The 13,757-nt window shown below is 39.7% G+C and overlaps 1 protein-coding gene across 1 annotated transcript; it reads left to right on the forward strand.

Moving 5' to 3' along the window:
- The first annotated feature begins 328 nt into the window (after positions 1–328).
- Positions 329–12,672, forward strand: LOC109778518 (fatty acid amide hydrolase). The gene is made up of 19 exons (XM_020337081.4): positions 329–557; positions 655–715; positions 1,236–1,429; positions 1,529–1,658; positions 1,781–1,858; positions 1,942–2,089; positions 2,590–2,702; positions 2,788–2,863; positions 4,298–4,369; positions 4,619–4,670; positions 5,045–5,125; positions 5,197–5,280; positions 7,034–7,137; positions 7,315–7,407; positions 8,357–8,425; positions 10,852–10,913; positions 11,518–11,579; positions 11,831–11,926; positions 12,387–12,672. The coding sequence occupies exons 1-19, from the start codon at positions 366–368 to the stop codon at positions 12,444–12,446; spliced, it is 1,827 nt and encodes a 608-aa protein (XP_020192670.1). The 5' UTR covers positions 329–365; the 3' UTR covers positions 12,447–12,672.
- Positions 12,673–13,757: the final 1,085 nt, after the last annotated feature.

Genomic DNA, 13,757 nt, shown 5'->3' on the forward strand with positions numbered 1-13,757 from the left:
GCATTAGAGCTGCCCTAACCTAGAATACGGGGAAAACAATTAATTTGGCTGATGCCCTAACGTAGAGCGGTCCTGAGGCAAAATTTATCGTCCTGTCGCCGAGCCCACTGAAATGAATCGCTGGCACATTTACGTGTGCAGTCCTACTTAGTACTGAAGTACGTATACACGTACGTACCCCGGCTGGCAAGGGGCAACGACAACGCCCATTATTTGCTCGCCATCCTTCCATTCCTTCTCCGTCGTGGTCGTGGTCGTCGTCATCATCACCAACCCCCACGGCCACCTCCCGCCGCGGCCGCGCGTTTGCTGCCTGGCATTCACCCTGCCTCCGCCCCTGCGCCGGAGAGAGGGAAACGGAGGAGATGGGCGGGAAGGTGAAGGCGATGGCGCCGGTGGAGGAGGTGGACGTCTCCGCCGCGCGGTACGAGCCGCTGGTGGTGCGGGCGCCGCGCCTCACGGGGTTCTCGCTCAGGGCCTTCGTCTGGCTCCTCGAGTCCCCGCTCCTCGGCCCCCTCGTCACCTCCATCCTCAAGAAGCAGAACAACATGACGCAGGTCCTCCCTTGGCCGTTTCTGTTTTGTTTGACATCATTTTGCTTCCAGTGCACTCAGCACAACTCTGGTTTTGTTGGGCTGGGGGACGAGCGAGCAGATGCTGCAGCACACGGTGATCCCCGACCGGCCCATGTTCTTCCCGGAGTACCCGCCGCAAGGTACGGACCACACTCATACCCTCGGTCTCTCTGTGTGTACAAGCAAAATCAGTCGTACCCTCTTGAATTTTGTATGGTTGAGATAGATGTTCTACTTCTTTCATTCAGTCAGGTTCTACTGAAACTTTTTGCAAAAAAAAAAAGTTCTCCTGGAACTGTCTAAAGGCACAAATATAAACGTTTGCTGCAGAATCACAACCACGTCCACCCGAATAATTTGCCCAGTTCCGTCTAAAAAATACTTTACTCAATTCAGTTACTCAGATGTCACTGCTGATATTTTCAAGCACCACCTTGTTTTTGCATACTTTTTGACTGGAAACAGAAGACAATTTCCTACTTCAGCTTTACTGGTCATGTGAAAGTTATATCCATAACTGAACAAAAGAAAAAAGCTACTCCTTCCGATCCAAATTAATTGACACAGCTTTAGCACAAAAGTTGTTCTAAGGCTGCGTTAATTAATTTGGATCGAGGGAGTATATTGTTAATTGCTGCTGCTTCTAATTTGATTTGCCAGAGCCGGAGCAAGGGGTTGTCACCCTGGGGGAGGACAGGGACCCTGTGGAGAGAGTGGAGGAAGCACTGCAGTGCTTCGCTCCGTATGACCCGTCCGGGCGTTTCGCATCGGCCGATGAGAAAAATCCCTTTCTCTACTGGAAGATCCGTGACTTTGCGCATGCGTACCGGTCCAGGATCACAACACTGTCAGCTGTGAGTAGCTCACTGGAATGTAGTACTTGTAGTCTTTGTACAGAGCATTGCTTGCTTGCTCTCCTTGCATTTGTGGTGTTAACCTTGGCCGTTGGGTAGGTTGCGGAGCATGTCATTGCGGGCGTGGAAGAGTGGAACAATAAGAAGCCTCCGATGCCAATGCTGATCTATTTTGACGCTGATGACCTGAGGAAGCAAGCTGATGCCTCCACAAAGAGATTTGAGCAAGGTTTACCCCCATTCAAACTTTGCTGCTTTATCTCATCATTGTTGAAATGAACAGGCATCATCAGGTGGAGACTCCATTCATCTCTGTCCTGTTTTCTGATATGTGTTGCTTCTTGTGCCCAGGAAGTCAAATTTCCGTTTTGGATGGGATCTTTTTCGCCATTAAGGATGACATTGACTGCTTCCCATATCCATCAAAGAGTTAGCTCACTCGACTGAAGTAGCCTTTTTTTTGCTGTGTCCGAGAAGCACATTCTATATTATGTTCCTCTTTTTGAATTCAGGTGCTACCACATTTTTCGACAAAATCCGCCCTGTGGAGAAAGACGCAGTCTTAGTTGCTCGTTTACGGAAATGTGGAGTGATTTTTATTGGGAAAGCAAATATGCACGAGCTAGGCATTGGGGTCACCGGAAACAATCCAAACTATGGGTACGGTTAATAATTGAGCGGCTGCTAGTTCTGTTCGAAATGCTTGCTTGCATGGAGTCTATGGACACATGCATTTTATTGGAGCTGTTAAAACTTAAGTCATGTTTTCACCTATGTTGACCTGGTGGAACTCGAGTGTTACCAGGTTAAATATCTTTTGTCCCTGTTTTTTGAAATGCTGCAAACATGAATATCCAAAAACGTCTAGGAGATTCTTTCGCTTTGCCTAAAGTTTTGTAAAGGAAAAGGGTAACTATAATATTTGTTAGCTATTTCCTAGAAGCAAACTCAGCTGAGTAATTGTAAAGCTTGACAAGGAATCAGAACTCTCGGATGCCTACAAACATTGTGCTCTAGCAGTATCATCAGAAACCATCACATTATCAAAAGAAATGGAAAAAAGAATTGGAATTTGCAGTCATCCAATATTGTTCATCGAGTCTACTTATGTTCTGATGTTTGCTACTTTATCTTCGTAATTTCATAATTATTTATTGCAGGACAGTAAGAAATCCACATTCAATCGATAGATATACTGGTGCTTCTTCATCTGGTCCAGCTGCACTTGTCTCATCAGGGTTATGCTCAGCAGCGATTGGAACAGACGCCGGAGGTTTGTACATATAGAGATGTGACATTCATTGACACTACATTCTTTTCGGCACTAGTCTCTAATTGGGACCTTTTCTTTCTTACAGGCTCAGTTCGAATACCATCCTCCCTATGTGGCATTGTTGGTTTGAAGACAACATTCGGGCGCACAGATATGACTGGGTAACTAAGAGAAGTTCCTACTTGATATGTACTACTAGCACTTGCTTTGTTACTCTGATACCATGTTAAACTTCATGCACTAGGCAACACAACTGAAGGTCTGAACTGATGAAAAGGGCTAGAAAACCCACATATACACTTCAACAGACCACTCATGCTTGCATGAATTATATGTGACAGTACTGTGAAAAATATCCATGATGGATAAAATGATATTGTTTTAGTTTGATCAAACCAGATATTTTTCATATATTAAAACAAAAGTTCAGAAAATATCTTGAGCTTGTTAACCCAGTCGCTAAATATTTCATGTCATCTGATGTAAATCAAAACGCCAACTTGTTTAATTTCATATAATGAAGCCAAGTGCTAATTTCTATTTAAATGTTATTATCAAATAGTTATTTATTGACTCTACGGGGTGTTTCACAAAATCTATTTTCCTTATTTATTATTTTGAGTTTCATATAAAAGTGCATTGATTTTTTTATTCAGTTTTTCCCTATGTTTTGTTACATTTGTCGTTTTAGATTTTGACATGATCTTCGATGCATAACTTTGGCAATTACTTTTAATAAAAATGTGTTTGTATATAAATTATAAAGTATTAGTATAATTGGAAGAAAGTGATATTAATTTTACATGACCAATGCAAAAAAAATTTACATATACTACTAAGGGCCAAAGATTTGTGTTGCCCTGCACATTTGCGTGGCTATTTTTTACATGAGTGTTACGTGTTTTTTCAAATTAGGATAATATGAATGGAATACGTTTTGATCATTGGATTTGTTTGACTTGCCATTAGGATTAATAATAGATATTTGTGTTTTATTTGATCTTGTTACAGCCCATGTAAATTACATGGCTTAGTCATCTTTAATAGATTTATTTTAGTTTAATATTTGCAATGTCATTTGCACTATGCTCCCATACACTCAAATGCCCAGCATGTTTCTCAACCCATATGGTGTTGCACGTGCCCATTAGCCTGCTCAAACCGTATTGCTTGGGCCCAAACTACATTTGAGTGCCCAAAGCCATACCAACGTCATTTTTCTATTTTTCTCTCCTCCTGCATTTGAGTGCCCAAAGCCAACCCAAACTGCTAGCTATGATTGGTTTGAGAGGCTCGTATCGGATACAAATATGCATGTTTTTCTGATTGGTTTGTTGTGCTCGTACTGGATACCTACTGGATACTAATACATACATGTTATTTGTGGTTGCATCTTGTACGTGTCGGGTGACAAAATTCGTATATGATGTTGTTCTCAGTAACTTTACACCTTTTAATATCAACCATTATAATCTAAATCTACAGAGCATATATTTTTAGCCTATGTGGACGAATTTGTTGGCATTTACCTTTTGTTTTAGTATATAAATAATAGATAGATTGTGAGTATGCATAATTATATATCTTATTTGCAGGGTGCTTTGCGGTTGTGGGACTGCTGAAGTTGCTTCACCTCTTACAGCATCGGTGGAGGATTCTATGCTAGTGTAAGTAGTTTGGCTTGCTAAATGAGATCGTGAGGTTGCATAAACCTGTTGAGCCATCTTGTTCACAACGTCGAAGTTTGTCAACTCTCTTATTTACGTTAATGATATGAGACATAAATTTAACTACCTCATGGGTAGTGGGTAAAACTGAATACTTGACATTTATGAATACTCAACAGTGAACACTCTCTACTTGTGCTTCATCTATTTACTACTTACAGTGTTACACCTAGTCGTATGGCATTTCAGGTATTCTGCACTTGCAGGTTGTAGACCTATGGATAAGCTTACTCTGAGACCTGTAAGATATTTCCTGTTTTAACACTTCCCATCTATTAAATACCAGAAACATTGAAATGCATGTTGAACAAACTCTAAAATGTCTTTCATGTCACTTCTACCTTATTGCACTACACTAGTCAGTTTTTTTTAAATGTGAAGCAGTACAAATGTCAGCATTAATGAATTGTGTGAAAGAAGAATGCGATTATTTTTTCTGAAATGGAATGTAAAATTTGAAGCTCCACAGCACGGTAATCATAATATAGCAACATTCATATGTTAACCTTCTCCATTATTACCCAGGATGGATCATAGCTTATGATCTAAATCTAACCTTATTGCATCCCATCAGGTTCACAACTTCTACATCTCTTTCCCTTTTTTGTTGTACAGTTGCCCCCGTGTGTTCCTAACTTGGTGTCCTCTGAGAACAACGATATCCTGCAATCTGTGAAAGTGGGAAAATATACAGAGGTACAATTTTTAACATGAAATGTTATCTTTGTACATATGTAATTTTTCTTATATAAACTTGGCCTTTTCAGTGGTTTCATGATGTTTCGGATATTGAGATCTCAAATACATGTGAGGATGCACTTAGCCTCCTGCGCAACACCTTCGGATGTCAGGTATGGCCATTTCTACCGCAACACATCTTATATTATTGCATTACTCTTATGACTATTTATACCAACTGTTTAGAGCATCTCCAACAGCCACGCCAAAAGACGCGCGCACGTGGTAAAATGCCCATTTAGCGCTAGCGGACGCGGGAAACAAGCACGCACGGTAAACGTTTGCGCGCGCGCGGGAGAAAGCTGTCGTCGCGCGGTAGATTTGGCGCATCGCTTCCGGCGCGCCTATAAATTGTGGCGCTCGCCACGCGGTGCTCCACACTGACACACGCGCATTTCTCCCGCCTCCTCGCCGCTTCCATTGCTTTCTCGCCGCTTCCACTGCTTTCTCGCCGCTTCCTCTGCTTCCTCACCGCTTCAGTGCCCCGCCACCACCGTGCCGCCGTGCCGCCGGGGATCATCGGGCTACCGCGGCATCCACCTGCGCCCCTCCGGCGCCTACTACGCAGAGATCCGGTCCGGCGACTTCCGCCTCGGCCTCGGCACATGGGAGACCGTGCACGAGGCCGCCCGCGCGTACGACGCAGCGGCGTGGTGCCTAGGGAGGCCTCGCGCGCATATGAACTTCCACGACGTCTACACGCACGAGCAGGCGCAGACCGTCGCCCCTCCGCCTCGTCTGATAACAGACCAGGACCGTGAGGACCACCGTTGGCTGCAGCGCCGCCTCCTCACCGCCGAGGAGGATGAGCAAGCCACGGCGGAGTGGCGCCGGCGCCACCCGGAGGATGTCGCCGCCGAGAACGCCTTCTGGGCGGAGAGGACGGCAAGGCGCCGCACGGAGCGTGCAGACAGGCGTCGGCGCAAGGCATTGGCCATATCGCAGTGCGATGTCATCAACGCCGGTGGGAAGTCGTTCTTCGGGACAGACAATGAACGTTGGGATGACATTTGGCTCAATACCTCGGACAACACCTCCGAGGATGATGATGATGATGATGAGGACGACTCGGAGTAGGTTCTAGTTGTACCGTAGTTTATCTAGTTGCACCGTAGTTTTTTTATCTAGTTGCACCATAGTTCTTTATCTATCTATGCGATGTATCGTTTTATCTATGTATTGTGTGAAATATCTATGTATAATGCATATGCACCGTAGTCCAGAGTGTTTGTGCGAGAGCGCGCGCTACATTTTACCGTGGCTGCTGGAGCCAGCGCTACCTGTCGCGCCAAACCAGGCGATGGGCGCGCTGCAAACTGGTTTTTACCGCGCGGCGCGTTGGGCGGTTGTGGGAGATGCTCTTAGGTGTTGTACCTTTGAATGTACAATCTCTTCTTTAGATGAAGACATTTTCTCATTAATAAGATTTCCATGTGTAAGGTGAATGCTTCTGTGCTCACCAATAACTACTAGCATAGTTCTGTTGATGGTTGTGTCAAAACAATTGTGAAGTGTTAATAGAAAAATGTCCATCTTACTATTATTAGCAATTCCTGTAAGTTTTAACTGATTTGTACTCCCCCCGTCCGAAAAAACTTGTCTCTCAAATGGATGTATCTAGCACCAAATTAGTGCTAGATACATCGATTTGAGTGACAAGTTTGGGACAAGCTTTTTCGGATGGAGGGAGTATCATATAGAGCTTTTAGGCATCCAACAAGCACTAATAGTTAAGCTTAATTTTTCCCACCTGCTAAATGATTATGACGAGATGCCTTTTCTGATGACGTGGGATCTACTACATATATGCATATTTTGTTGTTTTTTGACATCTCAGCTGACTAGTATTGTTTAACATTTTTCAAGATAGAAGAGATAATATTACCAGAGCTTTTGGAGATGCGTACTGCCCATCTTGTCACTATTGGCTCAGAAGGATTCTGCCAGCTGAATGCTCATTACCAAGAAGGGTACCTATCTATATCTATCATCACAAATATCGGATTCTCCATACTGCTATTAGCATGAGTTATCAAAAAAATTTCTTTCATAGAACATGAAATTTTTGGTCCTTGAGAGACTGGAAATATTATTTTTATCTAGTCTTTACTATTCCGTACTATCAATCTCACTATACTATCTTCCAGGAGGCGAACTGAAATGACGTTAGATACTCGAGGAAGTTTGGCACTTATTGGGTCATTCACTTCAGCAGATTATGTTGCTTCTCAACGTCTGAGGTGAATATGAGTATAAATGTGGCTGATCCATTTATCCATTACAGGACTTGTTCATGAGTATGAAGGAGGTTTTTTCGTCATGCAGTCTTATTCAGAGCTTGGAAATTCTTTTAGAACCATGTTGACTGTGATTGTAGATAAGAATAATAAAATAAAACCTATTTAGATTGTAAGAATTTTTCCAGGTAACACAGAAAGATGACCAATTAAGCTAATAAGAAACGAATGTATCTAATGATCCCACAGGTTTCCACAGGCCCTTATCTAGTGCATTTTAGTTGGATTTAATTTGACAATACCTATTATTTCTAGTAATAACCCTAGTTATTACTAAATTACAAATTCAGTTACAATTCCATCTAACTGAATTATTCTAATATGACATATCCTATATATGTCTTATTTTAGTTAGTTCTTTCTTTATCATTTTACTTTGAAAACAAATTGGAGATTATAGACAAGTACAAAAAGGACATGCATTACAGAGCATAAGTAATGCCAGGTGATGGGGCATACTTATTGACTTATTGTGTATTAATTGTGTGGACATTTTTTTTACTAAGTAACAATACATCAGTAGCTGCTAGAAGTTGTGTAGCTTCAATTTTATCCTTATTTGCTATCAGAAGGTGCTGCTAACTCAAATTTCTTATTCTTTTCTTTAAAAGCTACCATGTCTTGACTAGACTCCATAAATGATTTTTAGGGAAGTCCATTTGGGCATCCTAGTTTGTCACATATACTGAGTTACTGAAAATTCCTATATCTGCTTGCTGTTGCACAAATCGTGGACATTGAGGTGTTGTTATAAATCACATGACACATGGTTGTTGTATGACAAATGTAATTAAGTCTGGGATATGAACTGGCGACTATCAAGTATATATTTCTTTTCCCCACGGCAGACGTTCTGCCAGTTGTGTACTTACCGTATCCATGGCTTATATAGGAGAAGGATGATGTACTATCACATGGAAGCTTTCAGGAAGGTTGACGTCATAGCAACCCCTACAACCGGGTAAAATATTTTAAAGTCTATTACAATATATAGGTTCATAGACATTTTATATCATCTTAGTCCGCTTTGATAATAGTGTATATGCATGCTTCCTCCTTGGTACTTGTTTTTGTCTAGTCAAAGAGGCTAGTGCATGAGGAAAATTCTGCCTTCTAGCTTTGAGTAGATGGTTAGTGATTCTAAGCGACCTAGTTTTCTAATTGTTGGGACAAGAGAGAGGCGCCTAGTCGTTGGTCTCTGGTGTCGGCACTTCTCTGATTTTTTTCATCATTTTTTGGCATTTTGGTTCTTCATTTTTTTCGTTTTCTTTATTTTCTGGTTTTCTTTGGTCTTTTGGTTATTATTCTACATTTTTTATATATGTCAACAAAAATTTTCTAATACACGTATAACATTTTTTCAATAAAATTAAATATTTTGGTAATACATGGTCAATATTTTATGCATACAAATTTTTAATATTTTCAAATGCTTAATTAATATTTTTCAAATAAAAGATTAACATTTTTTTAATAAATGGTCAATATTTTTAGTAGATTATATTTTTTTAAAGTTAAATAAAAGTTCTGAAATAAAAAGATTACATTTTCTTATGACATGATCAACATTTTTTTATACACATTTAACATTTGCCAAACGCTTGATTAACATTTTTTGAAACACTTGTTCAATATTTTTTAAATGCTTGATTGATATTTTTATATACATGCTCAAGAAATTTCATCTTTTTTTAATACATGGTCAATATTTTTTCTACACACACAGATTTAACATTTTTCAAATGTTTGATTAACTTTTTTTACATACTTGTTCAACATTTTTTTCAAATGCTTGATTAACATTTTTATGTAATTTTTTCAGCATTTTACTAATACATGGTCAACATTTTTTCTATACACATTTAACATTTCCCAAATGCCTGATTAACACTTTTCAAATACTTGTTCAACATTTTCTTTCAAATGCTTGATTAACATTTTTATGTACATGATAAAAAAATTCATCAATTTTTAATACATGAACAATATTTTTCCTATATACATTCCACATTTTTTGAATGCTTGTTCGACATTTTTCAAATATTTATTTAGCATTTCTCATATATTTTTTGGTGGAGTGTTTTTGTAACATATACATTTAGAATATTTGAAAGTATAAAAACTAAAAAATTAAAGCAAAAAAAGGAAACAGAAAATATAAAAAAGAAATAGAAAAGTGAGGCTGTGGTCTGCCGCGTGTGGGACGGCCCATCTCGCTCGCCCCTTGAGCGAATTGGAAGGTGGACTCGCTGCAGGCGAAATATAGGGGCGCCCCACCCCTTCTGTACTATATAAATGGGCCAGCTCAACTAAGACCAGCGAGAAGCTCCGTCCGCTCCCGGTTTTTGTGATGATTCCCAGGCCGGTTTTGGGAAGCTTTGGAAGCTTCCAGCTGGTTTTTTTAATTTTCGAGAGTGGTTTTTGTTGGTTTTATCCTTTTTCATTGTTTTCATATGCGAGAACCTTTTCAAATTCATGAACTTTTCTCAAAATTCTGTGAACCTTTTTCAATTTAAGATTTTTTCGAATTAGTGAGCTCTTTTTCCTTTTTGTGAAGTTTTTTCAAAATATGAACTTTTCAACGCCATGAAGTTTCATCAAATTTGAGAACCTTTTTCAAATTTCGTCAGGTTTTTCAAATTTACGAAATTCTTTCATTTTTTGAACTTGTATGAATACATGAAATTTTTTGAATTCATGAATTTTTTTCCAATTTTGGGAACATTTCCAAATTTCATGAACTTTTTTGAAATTTGCGAACATTTTTGAAATTCATGGATATTTTGATATTCAGGATTTTTAAAAATTTGTGAACATATCTAAAATTCACGAACTTTTTCAGATTTTTGAAAATCCTGAACTCTTTCACATTTTATGAACTTTTTCAAAGGGTTCGAAATTTGTAAACTTTTTTGGATTTTATGATTCTTCCAGGTTCACGATTTTTTGGGAAAATCAACGGTTAACTAGTAACTAGTTATGGTCAACCAGGTCAACTGGTCAACTGTTGACCGATCAACTTTTTTTGAGCATATGTTGACCGATGAACTGATGGAACGATCAAGCTGTTTAAAAAAAAGAAAAAACTGAGTGAACGAAAGGGACACTCGGTTTGTTGGTCTGGCCTATGCGGGAGCCGGGAGAGGCGTGTGAGGGCCAAGTAGCTTAATCAGGACTGAACGTGCCAATTGGGAGGTCTCGATGGTTTCTGACTTAAATGCGAGATACTATGTGTGAATTACTGAATTGACAATACTAATTCACATTTGGGATTACACGGAGCAACTGATATAACTCTGTTTATCTTTGCTCCCTAGAATGCCGCATACCTAATTTTACCAGGTTGCACCAGTTATATCAACTAAGGAGATGTGTTGTTTTTCCCAGCATTACTGCACCAAGAATACCACCAAGTGCTCTGAAAGGAGAGTCTGATTATATTGTATCAGGTAGATTCTTCTCACTATATTATGTTATGCATTTCATTAGCCGTTCAACATGTGGATTTACAACTTATTACAAACTCAGCTCTGAACCATGCTAACATCATGCATAAAAACTACTGAAATCTTGATGTGAAACAATTGTTATTTGACACAGCAACTGTTGTCTTTGTCTTGTATTGAGACAAAAGTTTGTAAGAAAAACAAATAAGAACAACTCTATATGTGAAATTTGTAGGGGAGATTGAGGTCATAAACACAATTTTCACGCCTTAGCCGCGAAGATCCTAAAAAGGCTAAAGCTGAGCTATCACTAGCTATTTCCTTATTAAATCACGGGTTTAATGGTTTTGTGGTGGGACGGCACAAAGCTGTAACGGAATATCACAAGCTATTTAGAACCTTGTTGGAGTCAAATATACAGGGGGCATTTCTTCCTTTTTGGAATCTAATACTAGTACAAAATAGCTATGCAATATGTATGTTCACTAGTTTGCAAAGCATACTATATATGCCTCTTTTGGTGCCAACTTGCTAAGTACAATTGTTGGTACTTCTACATAGATCAAATAGACCTTTTTCTGTTTCTGATTCTGTCTCTTTATTGCAGCTAAGTTGATGCAATTCATTGTTGCGGGGAATCTTCTTGGCTTTCCTGCCATAACTGTTCCGGTAAGTAGTGTCACAACTCATGACGAATATTTATTGTATCTTGTAGTTAACGTTATGAGATTGTGTATGGAATAATAACTTTAGCATTATTGACGTACATTCATAAACAATGGTCTTATTTCCAACATAATGAAAGGTTTACAGATAATCATAGGAAAACATTCAGAATTTTGGTAGTATAATATAGCTCAAAAACATGCAGGGAAAGTATTATTTGCTAATATGTGCTGCTACTCCTGTCCTGTACTCAGGTTGGTCATGACCAGCAAGGCCTTCCTATCGGCTTGCAACTGATAGGCCGTCCATGGGGTGAGGCTAGCTTACTGAGGGTGGCTTCGGCAGTAGAGGTACTGTTCACATTCATCCTAAATGTTCTGTATTTTTGATTTGCCACCTTAGAATGCGCTCTTATTCGGTAGGAGTCTATGTGCCTTTTAAACTTGTATGAACCTGAGTGAATCTCTGAACATACGGCAATTTTCTCTGTTAGGTTTAGGCGCAGGGAAAACTTTATTCACACCACTATGCTGTCTAGGGGCATTTGTTTATATCGTGACACAAATACACTGAAGCTGTAGATTACTCTGAGCCATTTTTAACGGGAAAAGACGCTAATGTAGATAAAAATGTTGGGGAAGAATCAGTAATTTATGAAACATGGTAAATTTAGCATGTCTACGGAATCTGAAAAGCAGTATTTAGTGGCATCATCCGTACGAGTGTGAACATTATTTTCATCAAGTATTTTGTACTGTCTTTGTATGCTTCTGGACCCTCGTAAATTGAAAACATTTCCCCTGCTTTTAGGAGCTCTGCCTGAAGAGAAGGAATCGCCCGTCCACATTCTACGACATCCTAAAGACGTGAAGCATCATCAGTATGTAATATCAATAGTATGTAAGAGGTTTGTCATTTGTCATTTGTGAGGACTCAGGAATCATGATAGACACAGCAAACCCTTCTCCAGGTTATGTAAACCGAGAGAAAATCGTTTGGATGCTTGGGCTATTTCTGCCGGTTTTCTTGTTCTTTTGGACTGGTGTGATTCATCTGTTCGCGATGTTCTTGATCTTGCTCGTCTGTCTGTTTAAAAAGCAGAGGTAGAGATGTAACTGGGATATCCATTACTGAAAAATGATAATCTCCAGTCGAAGTGAGAGCTAGTACTAGGGGTGCAGAGCGGCGTCCCGCATAGACCCGCCAAAGTGCTGAATTAGTACAACTTTACCTACCAGCACCACAACCTAGCTAGAACTAAAATTTTCTACTTTGTATACGGAGTGGGATGGGTTCGGGCGCAAAACAAAATCTATACTGCTCATTTCATGTTTAAAAGCACTTCCCATGATTGTGCTTTCGTTTGCTGCTTGCGGCGAAACTAGAGGAGACGAATTCGTGAAATATCAGGTTCATGTATTTTGGTGTTAAAGAAATCTACTACCTCCGTCCTGGTTTATTGGTCCACATTGTATTTCTTGCCAAATTTTGATCATAAATTGAACTAACAAAATGTTCATGCATGTTACAAAAAATTATATTATTGAAAACTATGTTCAAATACGAATCCAACGATATAATTTTTGTTGACATGCATTAACATTTTGTTAGTTAAATCTTTAGTCAAAATTTGGCACAAACTACAAGGGGACATATAAACCAGGACGGAGGTAGTATCGTGGTGATCCATACGGTACTATATTAAATACAACGCATGTTCGTATTTGTTTTTGTTTCTTCGTCCTAGATACTTTAATACTAAAGGAAAATGACCAAGACTTTTTCCCCCTGAAACGGAGGCAGAAGGACCAAGATGAAGAAGAGGGGTTGACTTGTTCTGTTTCCGACCGAGAACGTTGAGCATTGACCATGCGTAGAAAGAAGGAGAATTCAAGGAGCAAGAACGAGGAAGTCAATCTGTGGTGGACAACCCTGAAACCTTTTATTACATTTTCAGAAGGGTAACACTGAACTTTTTCTGGTTTACTTCTACATAGATGGCATCAAATTCAGCATCAAAGTTAAGTTGGTGAACTAACTAACATTCACCAGACACTACAACACCACGCAGCCCTTGATTTTAATCTGAATGGTTTTACTACCGGTGAGGTGACTGCACTAGCCAGCTCAATCTGGGCGGTCGTCGGAGCGAAAAGTCGGGAGGGAGGCTGCCGGCGGCGG

The sequence above is a fragment of the Aegilops tauschii genome, chromosome 2 (genome assembly GCF_002575655.3).
Source record: "Aegilops tauschii subsp. strangulata cultivar AL8/78 chromosome 2, Aet v6.0, whole genome shotgun sequence".
Classification (NCBI taxonomy): domain Eukaryota; kingdom Viridiplantae; phylum Streptophyta; class Magnoliopsida; order Poales; family Poaceae; genus Aegilops; species Aegilops tauschii.